The sequence below is a fragment of the Microchirus variegatus genome (assembly GCF_963457635.1).
Source record: "Microchirus variegatus genome assembly, chromosome: 8".
NCBI lineage: Eukaryota > Metazoa > Chordata > Actinopteri > Pleuronectiformes > Soleidae > Microchirus > Microchirus variegatus.
Genome location: NC_139809.1, coordinates 1193641 through 1207499, shown reverse-complemented (window position 1 = coordinate 1207499; position 13859 = coordinate 1193641). Strand labels below are relative to the sequence as shown.

The window sequence follows — 13859 nt, the reverse complement described above, 5'->3', positions numbered from 1 at the left end:
TTTGAATGGTAGAAAAGTTCTCTTAACATGTTACTGATATGTTTCTTGCTGCATATTTAATGTGGTAAGTTACCACATTTATTTTTCTTTTTTTAAAAGATAGATAAAGAATTATTTCAAACCTGAACAGATGACTGACCTATCAGGTAAAGCAATGCAATGTGTCACTTACAAAAATAGGTAACCTTTGGTCAGTGAGAGCTTTGAAATACACAGTCAATTTAACTTATAGTGGTCCTGGTCTGACAATATAATAAGGACTTCTGTAGTTTCCCTTAAAGCTGTAGCACAGCTAAATCCTTAACGTTCAATGGGACTTCACAATCATATCTTAATCACGTTTACATTTTTTGTGCTCCCTGAACAGCTGCCTAAATATGCCAGTCACAGTTGCTGCTGTTTCCTTTACCACACAGCTCCATTTAATTTTGCTGGATGTGGCCCAAACAAGTAAAAGGCAGATATACAACCCATCATTTGCCAAAGTACTGTAGGAACACACATCAGGAGACAGCATTGCTTCTTTGTGGCAAGTTAATGCATAGACCACAGGGCGGAGTTTTGAATGACGCAGATGTAATCAAAATGTTGTGCAAATAGTTTCCTTCTGAATTCCTTCAATGTTTCTAAAACTGCAGAAGATTCCATATTACATATATCAATATTCATTCAATATACAGTAGTTGCAAAACTGGATTTAGACATGAATTGTAGATGTATTTACTTGTTTTGATTTGTGTTGAGGACCATGTCTCTGCCAGTGGTTTATTTGGGTCTTATTTGCACAATGACAATGTGATAGTTGAACACGTTGTGCAAATGTAAACACACTGTGCTGCTTCTGTACACAAAGCCACGTTGCCTGGTCCTAAAGCTCAGCAACAAGCCCCAGCGATGGCCACTTATGGTGGTGTGAGAATAAACAAACATCTGGGCCTCCCCCAATCACCACAGCCCTACAATTAAACACACATGCACAGTGTGACAGCTGTTTTTCTGGCACGGGTTATGCAGACAGAATGGGAGAGTACAGGGTTTTAGTTCAATATGCAGCTGAGGGAACTCTCTGCAGAGTAACACTTCATTTAGAGGGAGTTTTCCCCCTGAAATATAGAGACCATGTATTGCTTTAGAAACAAAGCGAGAAGACATTTAAACGGGGCTTAAAGACATTTATTTACTGTTATTGGGTTGTTGTCCCACAGACAGCCTGCTCGCAGTTGCACATTATCTGCTTTGCATGCTTTAACACAGCAATCACAAGTTTTAAGGGAAGTAGAAGGGAGTGTTTTATGATTCACACACTTGAATGTGTATTTGTCAGTGTTATCCCTGAGTCTCAGCCAACACAGCAGTAACAACCAAATGTATTCCCAGATCAAACAGAACAACAATAACCATGAACACATGGCTCCAATTGCCTTCTCTCTGCTCCATCATCAAATCTCTACCATCTTAATTTGGACATTAGGCGTCTTTTTTTTCTCCCTCATTTTTCCATCATGTCAGCCCTCTGTGACGTACGGCATTAAGAAGGAATAACATCAACTTCAAAGCTACAATATCGACTTTATATCAGACAGACCTGGTAAAAAGGGGGTGATTGAATACCTTCCATTTTCCTCTGCTCCAGCCACTGTTCTGTTATCTTCTCCACGTCATCTGGCTCAAGAGTAGGTAGATTACTGGAAATAGAAATAATGGCTGCTGTGTTTATCATGGCTTGGACACTGTCCGTTTGGGCTCTCAACCAAAAGTAATCTGTCAACCTGCTTAGTGGTTGAGTATAAAATCTGGAAGTAAACTGCAGCAGAGAGGAAACCAGGCAGAGAGTCATTGCTTATTACATGGCTCGAAACATTAAGATAAGCAATAAATGTTTAGGGGAGGCGAAGGAGCCGTTTCTCAGACAAAGCAGACAATGTTTATGCAGTTTATACAGTATTTCCCATTGCAACATAATTAGCTTGATTAGGTTCATGCTTACTGTAAGAAAGGCAACATGTGTTTTAGAGTTTGTGAGAATAGGAGTGATTTTTCCACTCCAGAGACAGATTCTCAGTCCACTGTTACACAATACAACGCTATTGTTTTTTTGTTTTTTTTATCTAAAAACCAAGAAACCAATCTTGAGCTTTGACTTTTGTGTGAATAGTCTTTTTAGAAAAAGATGCACTAAAGCTCCCACTACATACATCTTACATTTTTAAGTGAATGCAGTCACAAAATTATTATTACTTTATTATCGATTTGATTATTTGTTTGTTTATACAATCAATCAATTCAATTATTTGTAAGATACAAAACTGAAAAATGGTTTATCTGGGATTCTTTTTAATCCAGTGTCTGCTTAATCTGTCGTGCATTTATTACGGCAAAGTGGCAGCATGAACATGAATGTGAAAAAAAAGTGATGAATTTAAAGATGGTTCTTGAATGCATCTCATAGCTGGTCCACTGCTCAACACGCCATGGACCGCATATTATTTTCATTTTGCATGTTTTTTGTTGTGTTTTTGGAGTACAGAATTTGAAAAATAGGCCTACGCTGGTGTGAAGAAAATGGGAATGGGAAAAATTGGACTAGCTAACTTATTTTTCAGTCAAGTACCTGGTTGTATTTCTGCTTTCTCTGTTGAATGGTTAATTTCTGAAGAACTGTCACATGTAAGTGAAATAAGACTTCTGTTGGTCTTCGGTCTGTGTGCACCAGTGTGTGTGTGTTGGGGTGGTGAATATTGTCATGACTCATTCATCTGGAAAAATATTTTACTGAGAGATGAATTGCCTCTCTGGTTACATTTAACAAAATGTGAATTTTTGTATTTGTAATACAACATTTATTTATCTTTTAAATGTTTTTTTTAATATATATTATTATGTATTCCTTTGCTGTGTATACTAAAGTAAATTAGATTTTTTGGTTTTGTTTGCTGTGCTACTCGAACAATCAATATACAAACTTCATTTTAGTGTAGAGATTAGGCAACAAGTGTTAATGTTGGCTAAACTTGGCTTCACTTCAAGATAGATGATATACTTGCTGGCATAAGATACTTCCCAAAGGTATCAAGGAAAACAAATTATTTAATGATATATGTCATTACATAGAAACAGGGTTTAAACAAAAAGCGTACAGGAGGAATGTGTGTTTTGTCTTCGTACCGAGGTGTTAGTGAGACAGTTAAATTACTGTAACTGCAGAGCTAACAACTGTAATTACAGGGTTTTTTTTGGGGGGTTTTTTTGTGATAAAAGCAGCGTCACTTAATTTCTGACTGACAGATTCCCCCTGTGAAAATAGCCGGCCTTCTTATTTACATTCAGTGCTGAAAGCTCAATGTCAGTAGCTGAGGTTATTCTGCTGCATTAGCAGAATATGAAGAGTGTCTGCCAGTTCTTCAACTTTCATTAAGTAAACCTTTTATGCCAAGTACTGCTGCCTGCCCAGACCCCCCCGACAATAATGTACTAACTGTTCGCCCGCCAAACTATCAAACTATTTTACATTCCACACCTGTTAGGCATTACGCACAGTGGTTCGACCTGGCCGTGCAAACAAAACAGAACTTCCTTTGTTGGGGCCTCGCGACCATTAGGGTTAGGGTGGGTGCGACTCAAAAGTGTTCACGAAACAATTTATCAGAAGGAGATAGACACACCAAAGGTCTGTGTGCTCCCTGTGACACCATGCTCTATCAGCAGGCATTTCCTGCTCCGAATAGGCAGGTTTTTACAGCATTTAGGGAAAGGTATTTTAATTGGAACCACCTATACAGTCTGACAGTAGCCTAAACGGAGGAACGTGGAAAAGCAGTTGAGAGAGTGACGCTCGAGAGGCTCCAGGTGTCGTCACACAGCTAAGAAACCAGCACAGAGCAGCTCAAGGCTGTCTCTGTAGAAATATTTATACATCGCTTCATAAACCAGTCAAATAATGTGAACATTTCCATTTGTCGACGAGGTTGTTTGTAGCTCTGCTCTACACTCGTCTGCAGCTGACAACGGTCTGTCATGTATCTCAAAAAGGGTGCGGTCAGTTTCTTGTAACAGTGTCTTTATGCTACCAGCTGTTTTATTTATATATTGTTATTATTATTACTATATGTTTTTTTGTGTATTTACATTACAATTTGTTCATTAATATGTTTTCTTCACCATCTGTAAAGCATCTGTTTAATGTGGTGACAGCACAGTAGGAAACCCATTAAGTTTTTTGGGGGGGTTTTTTTTCTGGACAACTTCTGTCGACTGGTTACTCATCAAAGACAGATGTGAGGGAATGGATTTATTCCCAATTGTTTGGCACAACACATGTTGTGTTCTACAAGCAAACGCGCACGCACTGTTCTGCATTTGCCATCTACTGTGCTGCCAAACACCAGCTTTACACAATAACCGACATTATTTACATGCGTCTAACTTTTAAAACCCTTTATTTCTGCAGCTGTGGGAGACCATACATCAAACTGAGCCATGGGGAGGGCTCTGTAGACAAGGGAGACAGGATACCACGGTCAGGTAAACTCAGACTTTGTCTTTCTAACCATCACTTTACAGCACTGCCTCAAAGCACCATGGGAATACAAACTACAGAGTACAGTACATACTGTGTTACAGTGTTTCTCTCTTTTTTGATGTGCACGTTATGTGGTGACTCTAACTATAATTTTTCAAATGTAAACGTCTTATATCAAGACATAATTGTATGTTTATTTTATATAAAACAGTAAATTTGGCCTTTTGATAAAAGGTAATAATAATAAGTATATGTTAGCGTTACAAATATCCTTTTGTAGAGCTTCTACAAACTGGTGTATGATGGAAACATAAAAAAACTATTTTGATAATTATACATGCTGTTAATTTAGGGCAGTTCTGGCTTTGGGTGGTGGTCTAAAGAATGTGTTAAGCACTATATCATATATACAGTATGCAATCTCTCCTATAGGCCATAGCTGCATATAACCGCCAAAACTAATGAGTTTCCCAATTAGTCTGTTTTGTATTTGTGTATTTTTGTGTTATTTATGCATTCTCCATTCTCTTTACATAGTCTGTACATCAAAATCTTAATCCTAATCTCAGCTAAAGGTATGCAAACTATTATTGTGTGAAGAAAATTCACCACCACTCAAAAATGATTATTATTATTATTATTATAATTGAGATCAGCAATGATTTGTTTGTGATCTTCTATTTTGTTTGTTTTTCTTTACTAGCTGAGGATCCAGTTGTTGTGTCATCAGACTATGACAGCACCCACGAAGCGAACCACAGTGACAGCAGTGATGTAGCACATACGGAGGAGGACACAGAGGAGGGAAAAGCCCCTGCTCAAAATGTCATCCTCCACCAACTAATACCTCCTGAGGTACAGCTCCCTTTCCACAGTCTCTGTTACAGTGAAGCGATTAATGAAGCACACACATGTAAACTGTATGTATCTTTTTCATACAGGACAAACCCATTCTGGCTCCAGAGCCGTTAATAATGGAGGATTTAGATCCTTTAATGAGTCAGCTAAATAATTGGAACTTCCCCATCTTCACCTTGATGGAAAAGACAAATGGGAAATGTGGACGTATCCTCAGTCAGGTGAGCACATCTTAATGAATCGATAGGTGAGTTTTGATGACCCTGTTTCATTTACATTTTTTTTTCGATTTGCGCATAAAAACACAAATGAAAACAGAGACAGTTTGAAAAGCTCTGGATATATATCACATTCAAGTTTTTACACTTGCTTTTTACACTTGGTGGAACAGTCGGCCTTTCGATAAAAGGTAAATGTGAATATGTTTCAGTGAGTTAAAGATGGCGTGAAAAATAAACCACTTGACTGAAACATCACTTCCATTTATGCATGTGACTGCACAGGGAAAATTACGGGAATGAGGAAACTGATATACAGTTGTCAAGATAAACAAATATATGAGTGAAATCATTTTGAATTGCCATTTCCAGTATCCATATTTTTTTTACTTGTAAATAATGTGTTTGAAGTTGACAGTGTGATTGTTGTGTTTCAGGTCTCCTACAGGCTCTTTGAAGACACTGGCCTGTTTGGGATCTTTAAGATCCCTGTAAAAGAATTCATGAACTACTTCTATACCCTTGAGAATGGTTACAGAGATATACCATGTAAGTGTTCCACATCTGTCTTCTTGTGGGTTTTATTTCATTGTATTTTATCCTCCAGTTGTGTGCAACTGTGTCAATGGAAGCAGTTACTAGAGGGAAACATCACACCATTTAGATTTTCTTTATTGTGAGTCATACAGTATAATGTATATCGGCCTATATGTCGTTGCAAGAAACATAAGTAGCCCAGCAGTGCACCCTGGTGGAGAAGGTTACGAACACAGAGATCACAGAAGTTTTTTTTTTCCGACCCAGATCACAACAGAGTCCATGCCACAGATGTCCTTCATGCAGTCTGGTACCTCACCACGCAGTCTGTGCCCGGTCTGCCCAGCCTCGTCGCTGACCACGGCTCCGCCAGTGACTCGGGTGTGTTGATATGTGCATGAATGCAGGAGTGATGGCCTGTGTTTGAATCCAGTAGCTGCACAGATGTGTGTCTGAAGCCAGTTAAGATGCCATTATGTACAAGAACAACGAGCTCTACTGTTCAGTTCTTCCAACTTTTGTTCAGCCATTTGTGAGCGTGCAGATTTCCTTTAGGTAGATCTTATTACTTTTTTTTTTTTTTACCTGCCTGCAGCATCACTCCTGGCACTACCCTAATGTCAGAGCACTGAACCTGCAGGAGTGCATGTGTGTGTGTGTGTGTGTGTGTGTGTGTGTGTGTGTGTGTGTGTGTGTGTGTGTGTGTGTGTGTGTGTGTGTGTGTTATCCTACTCACAGTTTGTCTTATCTTACTCAGGCTTTTGCCAGTGGCATTAATGTGCCAAACATTATTTGAAGTCTAGAACTGCATGAAATTAAAGACAGATTAGAGTTCCCTCTCACTCATATTTCCATAACCTCATTTATATGCCTTGCTAAGACCATCCCTTTGATCCACGTGTAACTGGATTTGACTGCTCGAGTGTGTGCTAGGCATATGCAAGTACAGGAGGTGTAAATTCCACCATGCTGCTCTTCACCCTCCTCGTTTTGTCCATTCCCCCGTGGCTAGACTCAGACAGCGGAATAACACACAGTCATATGGGCTTCCTGGTTTCAAAGACCTACACTGTGTCAGAAGACGGCTATGGCTGTCTGTCAGGCCTCATCCCTGCTCTGGAGCTCATGGCCCTTTATGTGGCTGCTGCAATGCACGACTACGACCACCCCGGGCGGACCAACGCGTTCCTTGTGGCCACCAGTGCTCCACAGGTACTCGCGCTATTCGGCCTTTAGCTGTGGTTCCCAAACTTTACATAGTCCCATGTCTTCAGACATTTGACCTCCAGCCATGTATCCCCTACTCCCACATAAAATTGCCTCTCCAAAATATTCACTGAGCAACACCAGTTCATTTTGTATTATGAAATGTACTGCAAAGTTTGACTGAATTTGACTGTATATCTGTTTATATGCCAGTATCCCAATATAATCATTAGCCTATAGTATGGATTAAAATATAATTAAGATCCAATTAATTTGCATGCAGCTACTGTTTGAAATCAAAAATGAGATGATCCTTAAACATTCCAATACATGTTGAATATTTAAGACTACATGAAGAATAAGCATTGATTCACAATTTAACTTTGTTTCATTCAGTAACTTGTTATGTATCCTCCTTGTAGGATTTAAAGTCATAAATTGTAATGTTTCCAGGTGATCCACTGTCGCGACCCAGAGAGAAATTGAAAAAAAAACAAAAAATGTGTTGCATAATAAATCTGATCTGGAAGTTTAATAACTAAGGGTAAAATGTGTAGTAAAAAGTACAGTGAGGGGAGTAGAAATATGAAAATATGATCAATTATGCAAGAGTGTCGTTTATTGTCGTGTTTGTTTACTGTAATTCTAAAGTTTCTGTGTGTTTCTAGGCCGTGCTTTACAACGATCGATCCGTTCTGGAAAACCACCACGCTGCCTCAGCCTGGAACCTCTTCATGTCACGGCCAGAGTACAACTTCCTTGTCAACCTGGACCACGCGGAATTTAAACGTTTCCGATTCCTGGTTATCGAGGCCATTCTGGCCACTGACCTGAAGAAGCACTTTGACTTTCTTGCCGAGTTCAATGCAAAGGTAGATCTGTCTGTCTGTCTGTCTGTCTGTCTGTCTGTCTGTCTGTCTGTCTGTCTGTCTGTCTGTCTGTTTTTACTGTCTTTGGAAACTGGATTGGCTGAATAATGATTTGCTAGTGATAATTTAAATAGTACCATACACATATTGTATTATATATTAATACCACAGCTTTTCTAATACAAACACAAGTGTCACTTGTCATCATTGGATTTTAAGGAACAGAACAGTTTGTGCATCACTTTAAATATGTTTTGCTCAAGGGCAGTGACATAAAACATCCTGCAGCTTTTCAAGAATTTGTTCAAGTGCAGTATGTTGGCTTTGGATTTGAGGATCTAGCTTTTTCCATTGTGAATATTAGTACAGTGTTGGTGGTGATCAGGGGGCCAGAGCCAGTCAGTCGGCACTAAGCTTGCTGGCTCGGCGGCAAAAATAATGTTTCTCATGACCAAACACCCTGCTCTGCGTTTCCTGGAAGCGAATTAGCTTTCTGTGAAGTAACCGTCAAGTTTTGATCTTCTCAGCTCTTGCCGTTATTAACTTAGAACGACTAACCCATAGCGATTTGTGGTCATCTGAAGCTCATCAGGCCTTACTGGAAATAACACATTTATGATATTTATTCTTTGATTAATGTAAGCTTTGCTGTAGAGTCATGTGGAGGAAGGGGTTACGAGGAAAAAGCAGCCATGTCCCTTAAAATGAGTTGTAAATCTAAAACCTCACTGATTCAGTGCAGAGAACCTCATAGTCACAAACTACAACTGGTGAAGTATTTAACACAGTGGTTTTCAAAATAAAAGAGTCTGTGTATGTGCTTCATTACAGTGTTAGAAGAAAGGTGGTTTAGACCATAAACCTTTAAGATTTAGCACCAACGACTCAACTGAATAGACATTTTTTGGCATCACTTAATCACGTTATAGCTACAAACACCGTTTGCGCCAACAAACACAAACATGTTCGATGTCACCTCGTCTTTTCGTTGATCCTCCAGGTGGGTGACGATCCATCTTCAGGTATCGATTGGTCCAATGAGAACGACAGGTTGCTGGTCTGCCAGATGTGCATTAAACTGGCTGATATTAATGGACCGCTGAAGTGCAAGGACCTGCATCTGCAGTGGACAGAGGGCATCGTCAACGAATTCTATGAACAGGTGAGTGTTTGTATGCAGTGAAAGACAACAACAACAACAACAACAACAACAACCAGACATGGTGCTTCCTGACTGAATATGAAAACATGTATTCCTAGGGTGGCCCTTTGCTGACCTATTTTAATGTGGAAATATGTTATGTATATGATAGTATACAGTATTTTATGTATATAATTGTACTTTTATCATTGCATGTGTTCATTTGTGTTTATTCTCTTCTGTTTTATGATCTCCTTGTCTTTCATCTTGAATCACTCTTTTTGTAATACATTGTTTTCTGTTTTAGCTGACACATATATGTCTCCTACATATTTATATTTATTGTCAGAATAATTGTCACATGCATCGTCAACACCTTGGTCAACACCACACTGCTATTGGCCTCTGGCTAAAGGCTCAGGCCCTTTACTCTATTGTATGTACTGCATTACTTTAGCTAGAAAGCACAACCAGCTTGTCACAAGGCCTGAGGTGAGGTCTCACGGTGGAGACACAGTGAGCGGGTTTTTCATGTTGTTCACTCACAATAATTGGAAGCTGATATGTGTTGACAAAATGGTCCAGGTTACTGTCATTGTGGAAGAGCAGCTTTGATTCCAAAGCATTAAAACGTGTGTAAATCCTACACACATTCATACAAACACACACAAAAACTCTCACGGGACGCAAGAAAACATATCAAAGGAGCCTTGATTATGACATTTGTTCATAGAGCTTGAGGGATACGTGAGATTGATTATTGTGTGAGTATGAACCAAGGTCTGTATGTCTTGTAAATATCTTCTCATGGGGCTAATAATAATACTTCAAGGTCATGTTGTGATACTAATGTCGACACTTATATTTGGACGCTATTCATATTTATTAAACATGAAGGAACATGAGATTAATTTGTGAAAGACAACCTTGTATCGCTTCTGAAGTCTCATCAGGATTTATTGATGGTGACAGGTGGATCTCAAAGTTCCTCTTGTGTGTGTGTGTGTGTGTGTGTGTGCGCGCCTTGTGCCCTGTGCCCTATGTCAGCTGGATTGGCTCCAGCCCCCCCCCGCGACCCTCATGTGAAGGACGAAGCTGTAGAAATTGAATGAATGAATGTATGTCTGTGCAGGAACAGGAACGTTAATCTCTTTCATACATTGTGCATCACATGTGCACTTCAACGCAGGAACATGCTTTTGTGTCATACAGTTGTATGGGGCTTTGGGTCAGTCACTATGGCAACCAGGATACATCTGCTCTTCTTCACTTCTGTCTGCACAGACGTCATAGATGGCACATGTGGCTGTTTTTGAGTCATGAGAAGCAGATATACAGTATACTGATGTACATTCTATACAAGCTAACACAGTCTGTCCTTTGAATAATACTTGTTTTATGAAGCCCTTTTTTCTAGCGTAGTTTCTGGAACCATATTTTAAGGTCAATATAAGGAACTTTAATTTTATTACGTGGATACGATTAAATACAGACAGGGAAATTAAAAGTCTCCAACAATGCATAAATAATAAATAGATAATTAATAAGTTTGTCTCAAATTTGGCAGTCCTTTAAAAAGAAATATCTTATTGCAGCTTATGAACATAATCGATTATGTATAACCAACATAAAGTATTAAACTTTAAAATCTCACAATCTCCTTTAAAAAAACAACTATTCTATTAGGCCCAGTTACTAAGGTTTTATGTAAAATAATCATCTTGGCCTCCAGGACTCAGAGTGACGCTAACATCCCATTACTTGGCAGTAAAACAGCCATTGATTAATGAGGTGGATCTATGTTAAGAATGAATGTCATAAATCATTTCCCTTATTTTCACATTATGTGATGATGTCAGCACAGAAAACTCTGCCTCTCACTGTTAGGACTTAAATTAACTGTGAAACAGATCATTTAGTAAATTATCAATTGTAAATATGGAGCAATTAACATGCTTGACATCATTTCCATCTGTTCACTAAATATATCCGAATGACTCGGTTATTTTCGTAAATTAGTTTCTGCTTTGGTTCAGTCCCGGCATTTATTCAGTCGGCGCTTATTTCATACTAATGTGGCAATGCTTTATTTAGGGTGATGAGGAGGCGAGCCTCGGTCTTCCCATCAGCCCCTTCATGGACAGAGCGGCACCACAGTTGGCCAAACTTCAGGAATCGTTCATCACACACATTGTGGGACCACTGTGCAATTCCTACGACTCAGCTAGCCTCATGCCTGGACGATGGGTGGAGCCCAACCCGGAGGAGGAAGAGGGGGAGGAGGAGGAGGAGGAGGAGGAGCCAGAGATCAGGGAGAACGAGGATGATGAAGAAGAGGACACTGCAGAAGAGGACAGTTCCACGAGCTCAGAAGTCTCAGGTAAGTGCTATGGTGCAAAACCGTGCTTCTCAAACCATCTGAGAAAATATTGATATTATCACAAATGTTGAAATATAGAGGTGTAAACAGATCGAGCAAAGTCTGAAAATCGACTTTTCTCAGGAGGAAGATTTATTCTTATAAGATTATACTACACACACACACTGGTATAGTGAAATTAGATGAAGATGGAGTGAGCGATAAGGTGACTCTAATAATCACATCACATACCCTGATATGTACAGTAGAAAAGTATTTCTGATTTTCCAGAGGTACCAGAGTACCACCAGAGGAAGCTTGCGTACCACTGATGGTACATGTATCGCGGTTTGAAAACCATGTGGTCTGAAATAAAAGTGGTTAACATTGCAGTTGAAAATCAACATTATATAACAACTTATCTGCAGCTGATTTTAAGGCCAAAAAGAGACTTCATTTTCAACACCTTTGTGTCTGTGTTGGATTATAGTGATGTTTTATGTATTGAAGGATCCTCAGAATGTTACACCTGCTGGACACAGTGTATCATGGAGCACTGGAGTTCATCTTAAATTCAATGCCAGAGTTAGAGTTCTGCTTTTGTTCACCCAAAGTTTGGCATATTTTAATCTGCAGGATCATCTTGGGTTTATTACCTTCTTAAATAGTGACCTACATTCCCCATTAAAATAGTGGAACTGATCGTCTTCACTTCACTTCTTAAATGTTCCAAAAGCCTGTATTGCATTGAGAGAGAAAAAAAAAAATATGTTCCACTTTGCTGCTCCATCTGTTTGGAATCACTTGAAATAACAGCTTACTGAAGTGCTTTTAAATAAAGTCTGAATAACTCATGTGAGTCTAGCTGTGGATGTTTCAATTAATTTGCACTGCTCTGTTTTTTATATTTTATGAATCTGTGCTTTTTTTTTTTCTTCTTTTATAGAAAACTTTTCTGTCAGTATGCCTATGCTGCTGCCTGTCTCTGCCAGGACCCTTTTGTAAAGAAGATGTTTATATTACCCTATTTTATCTCAATTAGTCATTCCAGACACAAAGTTAGTTTGCTTTTTAGCAGCTGGATGAACTGGGTTTCACATAATGTGCTACGTCATTTGAATTGACTTTATTCTTTTCCAGAAAATACTGCTCCCAAGAAAAGGAGGAAAGTATTTTGTCAGATCACGCAGCACCTGATGGAGAACCATGAGATGTGGAAGAAGGTGATCGCAGAGGAAGCTCAGAAACAAGACCAAGGGTCAGAGTCTGTCCATTTAAACAATGTAGCGGAGCCTATTCTGGCGATTCATGAAGAAGAGGAGGAGCCAGGGAGCAGAGAAGAGCTGGTAGAAGGAGAAGATCCAGAGGAGGGAGTGGAGGAACCAGAGTGGCCTGTTTCTCCACAGGAAGACTCTAAACCTCAGGAGGAACTACAGGAGGGCGACCCACAGTGAAAAGGCCCATGGGAAATAAGGTGTCAGTCAGGGCAAGGATGTGAAAAAGTATTTCTTTGTTTCTTATCCTATCAACTGACACCTGTTTTTGCCAGCACATCACTTAGACACAACACTGTAGATGTTTGGGAAATGTGTGCCTATACAGAAAAGAAAAAAAAAATAACAGGGTGGGAAAAATTTGTGCTTTACACATTTTATCTGAATATCCAAACATTTAAAGGAGCTTTTCCATATTGCAATACAGGATTGTTCATGTTCTTTGGGATACAGACTCTTTTGCTACTGTCACGAGAAGAGAAACGACTGGTTGCACAGACCTCAACCCATTGTGGTCACACAGGACTGCAGACATTTGCTGCCAATTTATAAATAAATATTTTCAGAATGCAATTATATATAGACATCACAATTAACTGTAGACGTGTGGCGATTTTAGCAGGAGTTTTTAAGGCCGCACATGGGCCATAATGTTTGTTTTTTTTATATATAAATATAAATACGGATTATGAAGGCAGTCAATCAAATGAGGAACACTGATGTATCTTCCTTCCTTTCAACTTCTGCCAAAATTAACTGCTCACCCGTGGGTTTTAGCATTAAATACTTAATACTTGTTTTATGTTTTACATGCGTTGCCCAATTAATTACGTCACGAATACCATACCATTCAGTGTAGCTGTGTTAATTTAAGGAGG

The 13859-nt window shown here is 39.2% G+C and overlaps 1 protein-coding gene across 1 annotated transcript in view; it reads left to right on the top strand.

The window, feature by feature from the left end:
* The window catches only part of LOC310930828 (cGMP-inhibited 3',5'-cyclic phosphodiesterase 3A-like), a gene marked incomplete at both ends in the record, with an annotated part of 72728 nt that extends 59567 nt beyond the window's left edge, over window positions 1-13161 (top strand). Inside the window, 10 exons of the mRNA XM_083893879.1 lie at window positions 4448-4521; window positions 5223-5374; window positions 5461-5598; window positions 6033-6144; window positions 6400-6513; window positions 7145-7344; window positions 8007-8210; window positions 9208-9369; window positions 11443-11728; window positions 12848-13161. Coding sequence (XP_083750005.1) covers window positions 4448-4521; window positions 5223-5374; window positions 5461-5598; window positions 6033-6144; window positions 6400-6513; window positions 7145-7344; window positions 8007-8210; window positions 9208-9369; window positions 11443-11728; window positions 12848-13161 — 1756 coding nt within the window. The remainder of the gene's footprint in view (window positions 1-4447; window positions 4522-5222; window positions 5375-5460; window positions 5599-6032; window positions 6145-6399; window positions 6514-7144; window positions 7345-8006; window positions 8211-9207; window positions 9370-11442; window positions 11729-12847) is intronic.
* Window positions 13162-13859: the final 698 nt, after the last annotated feature.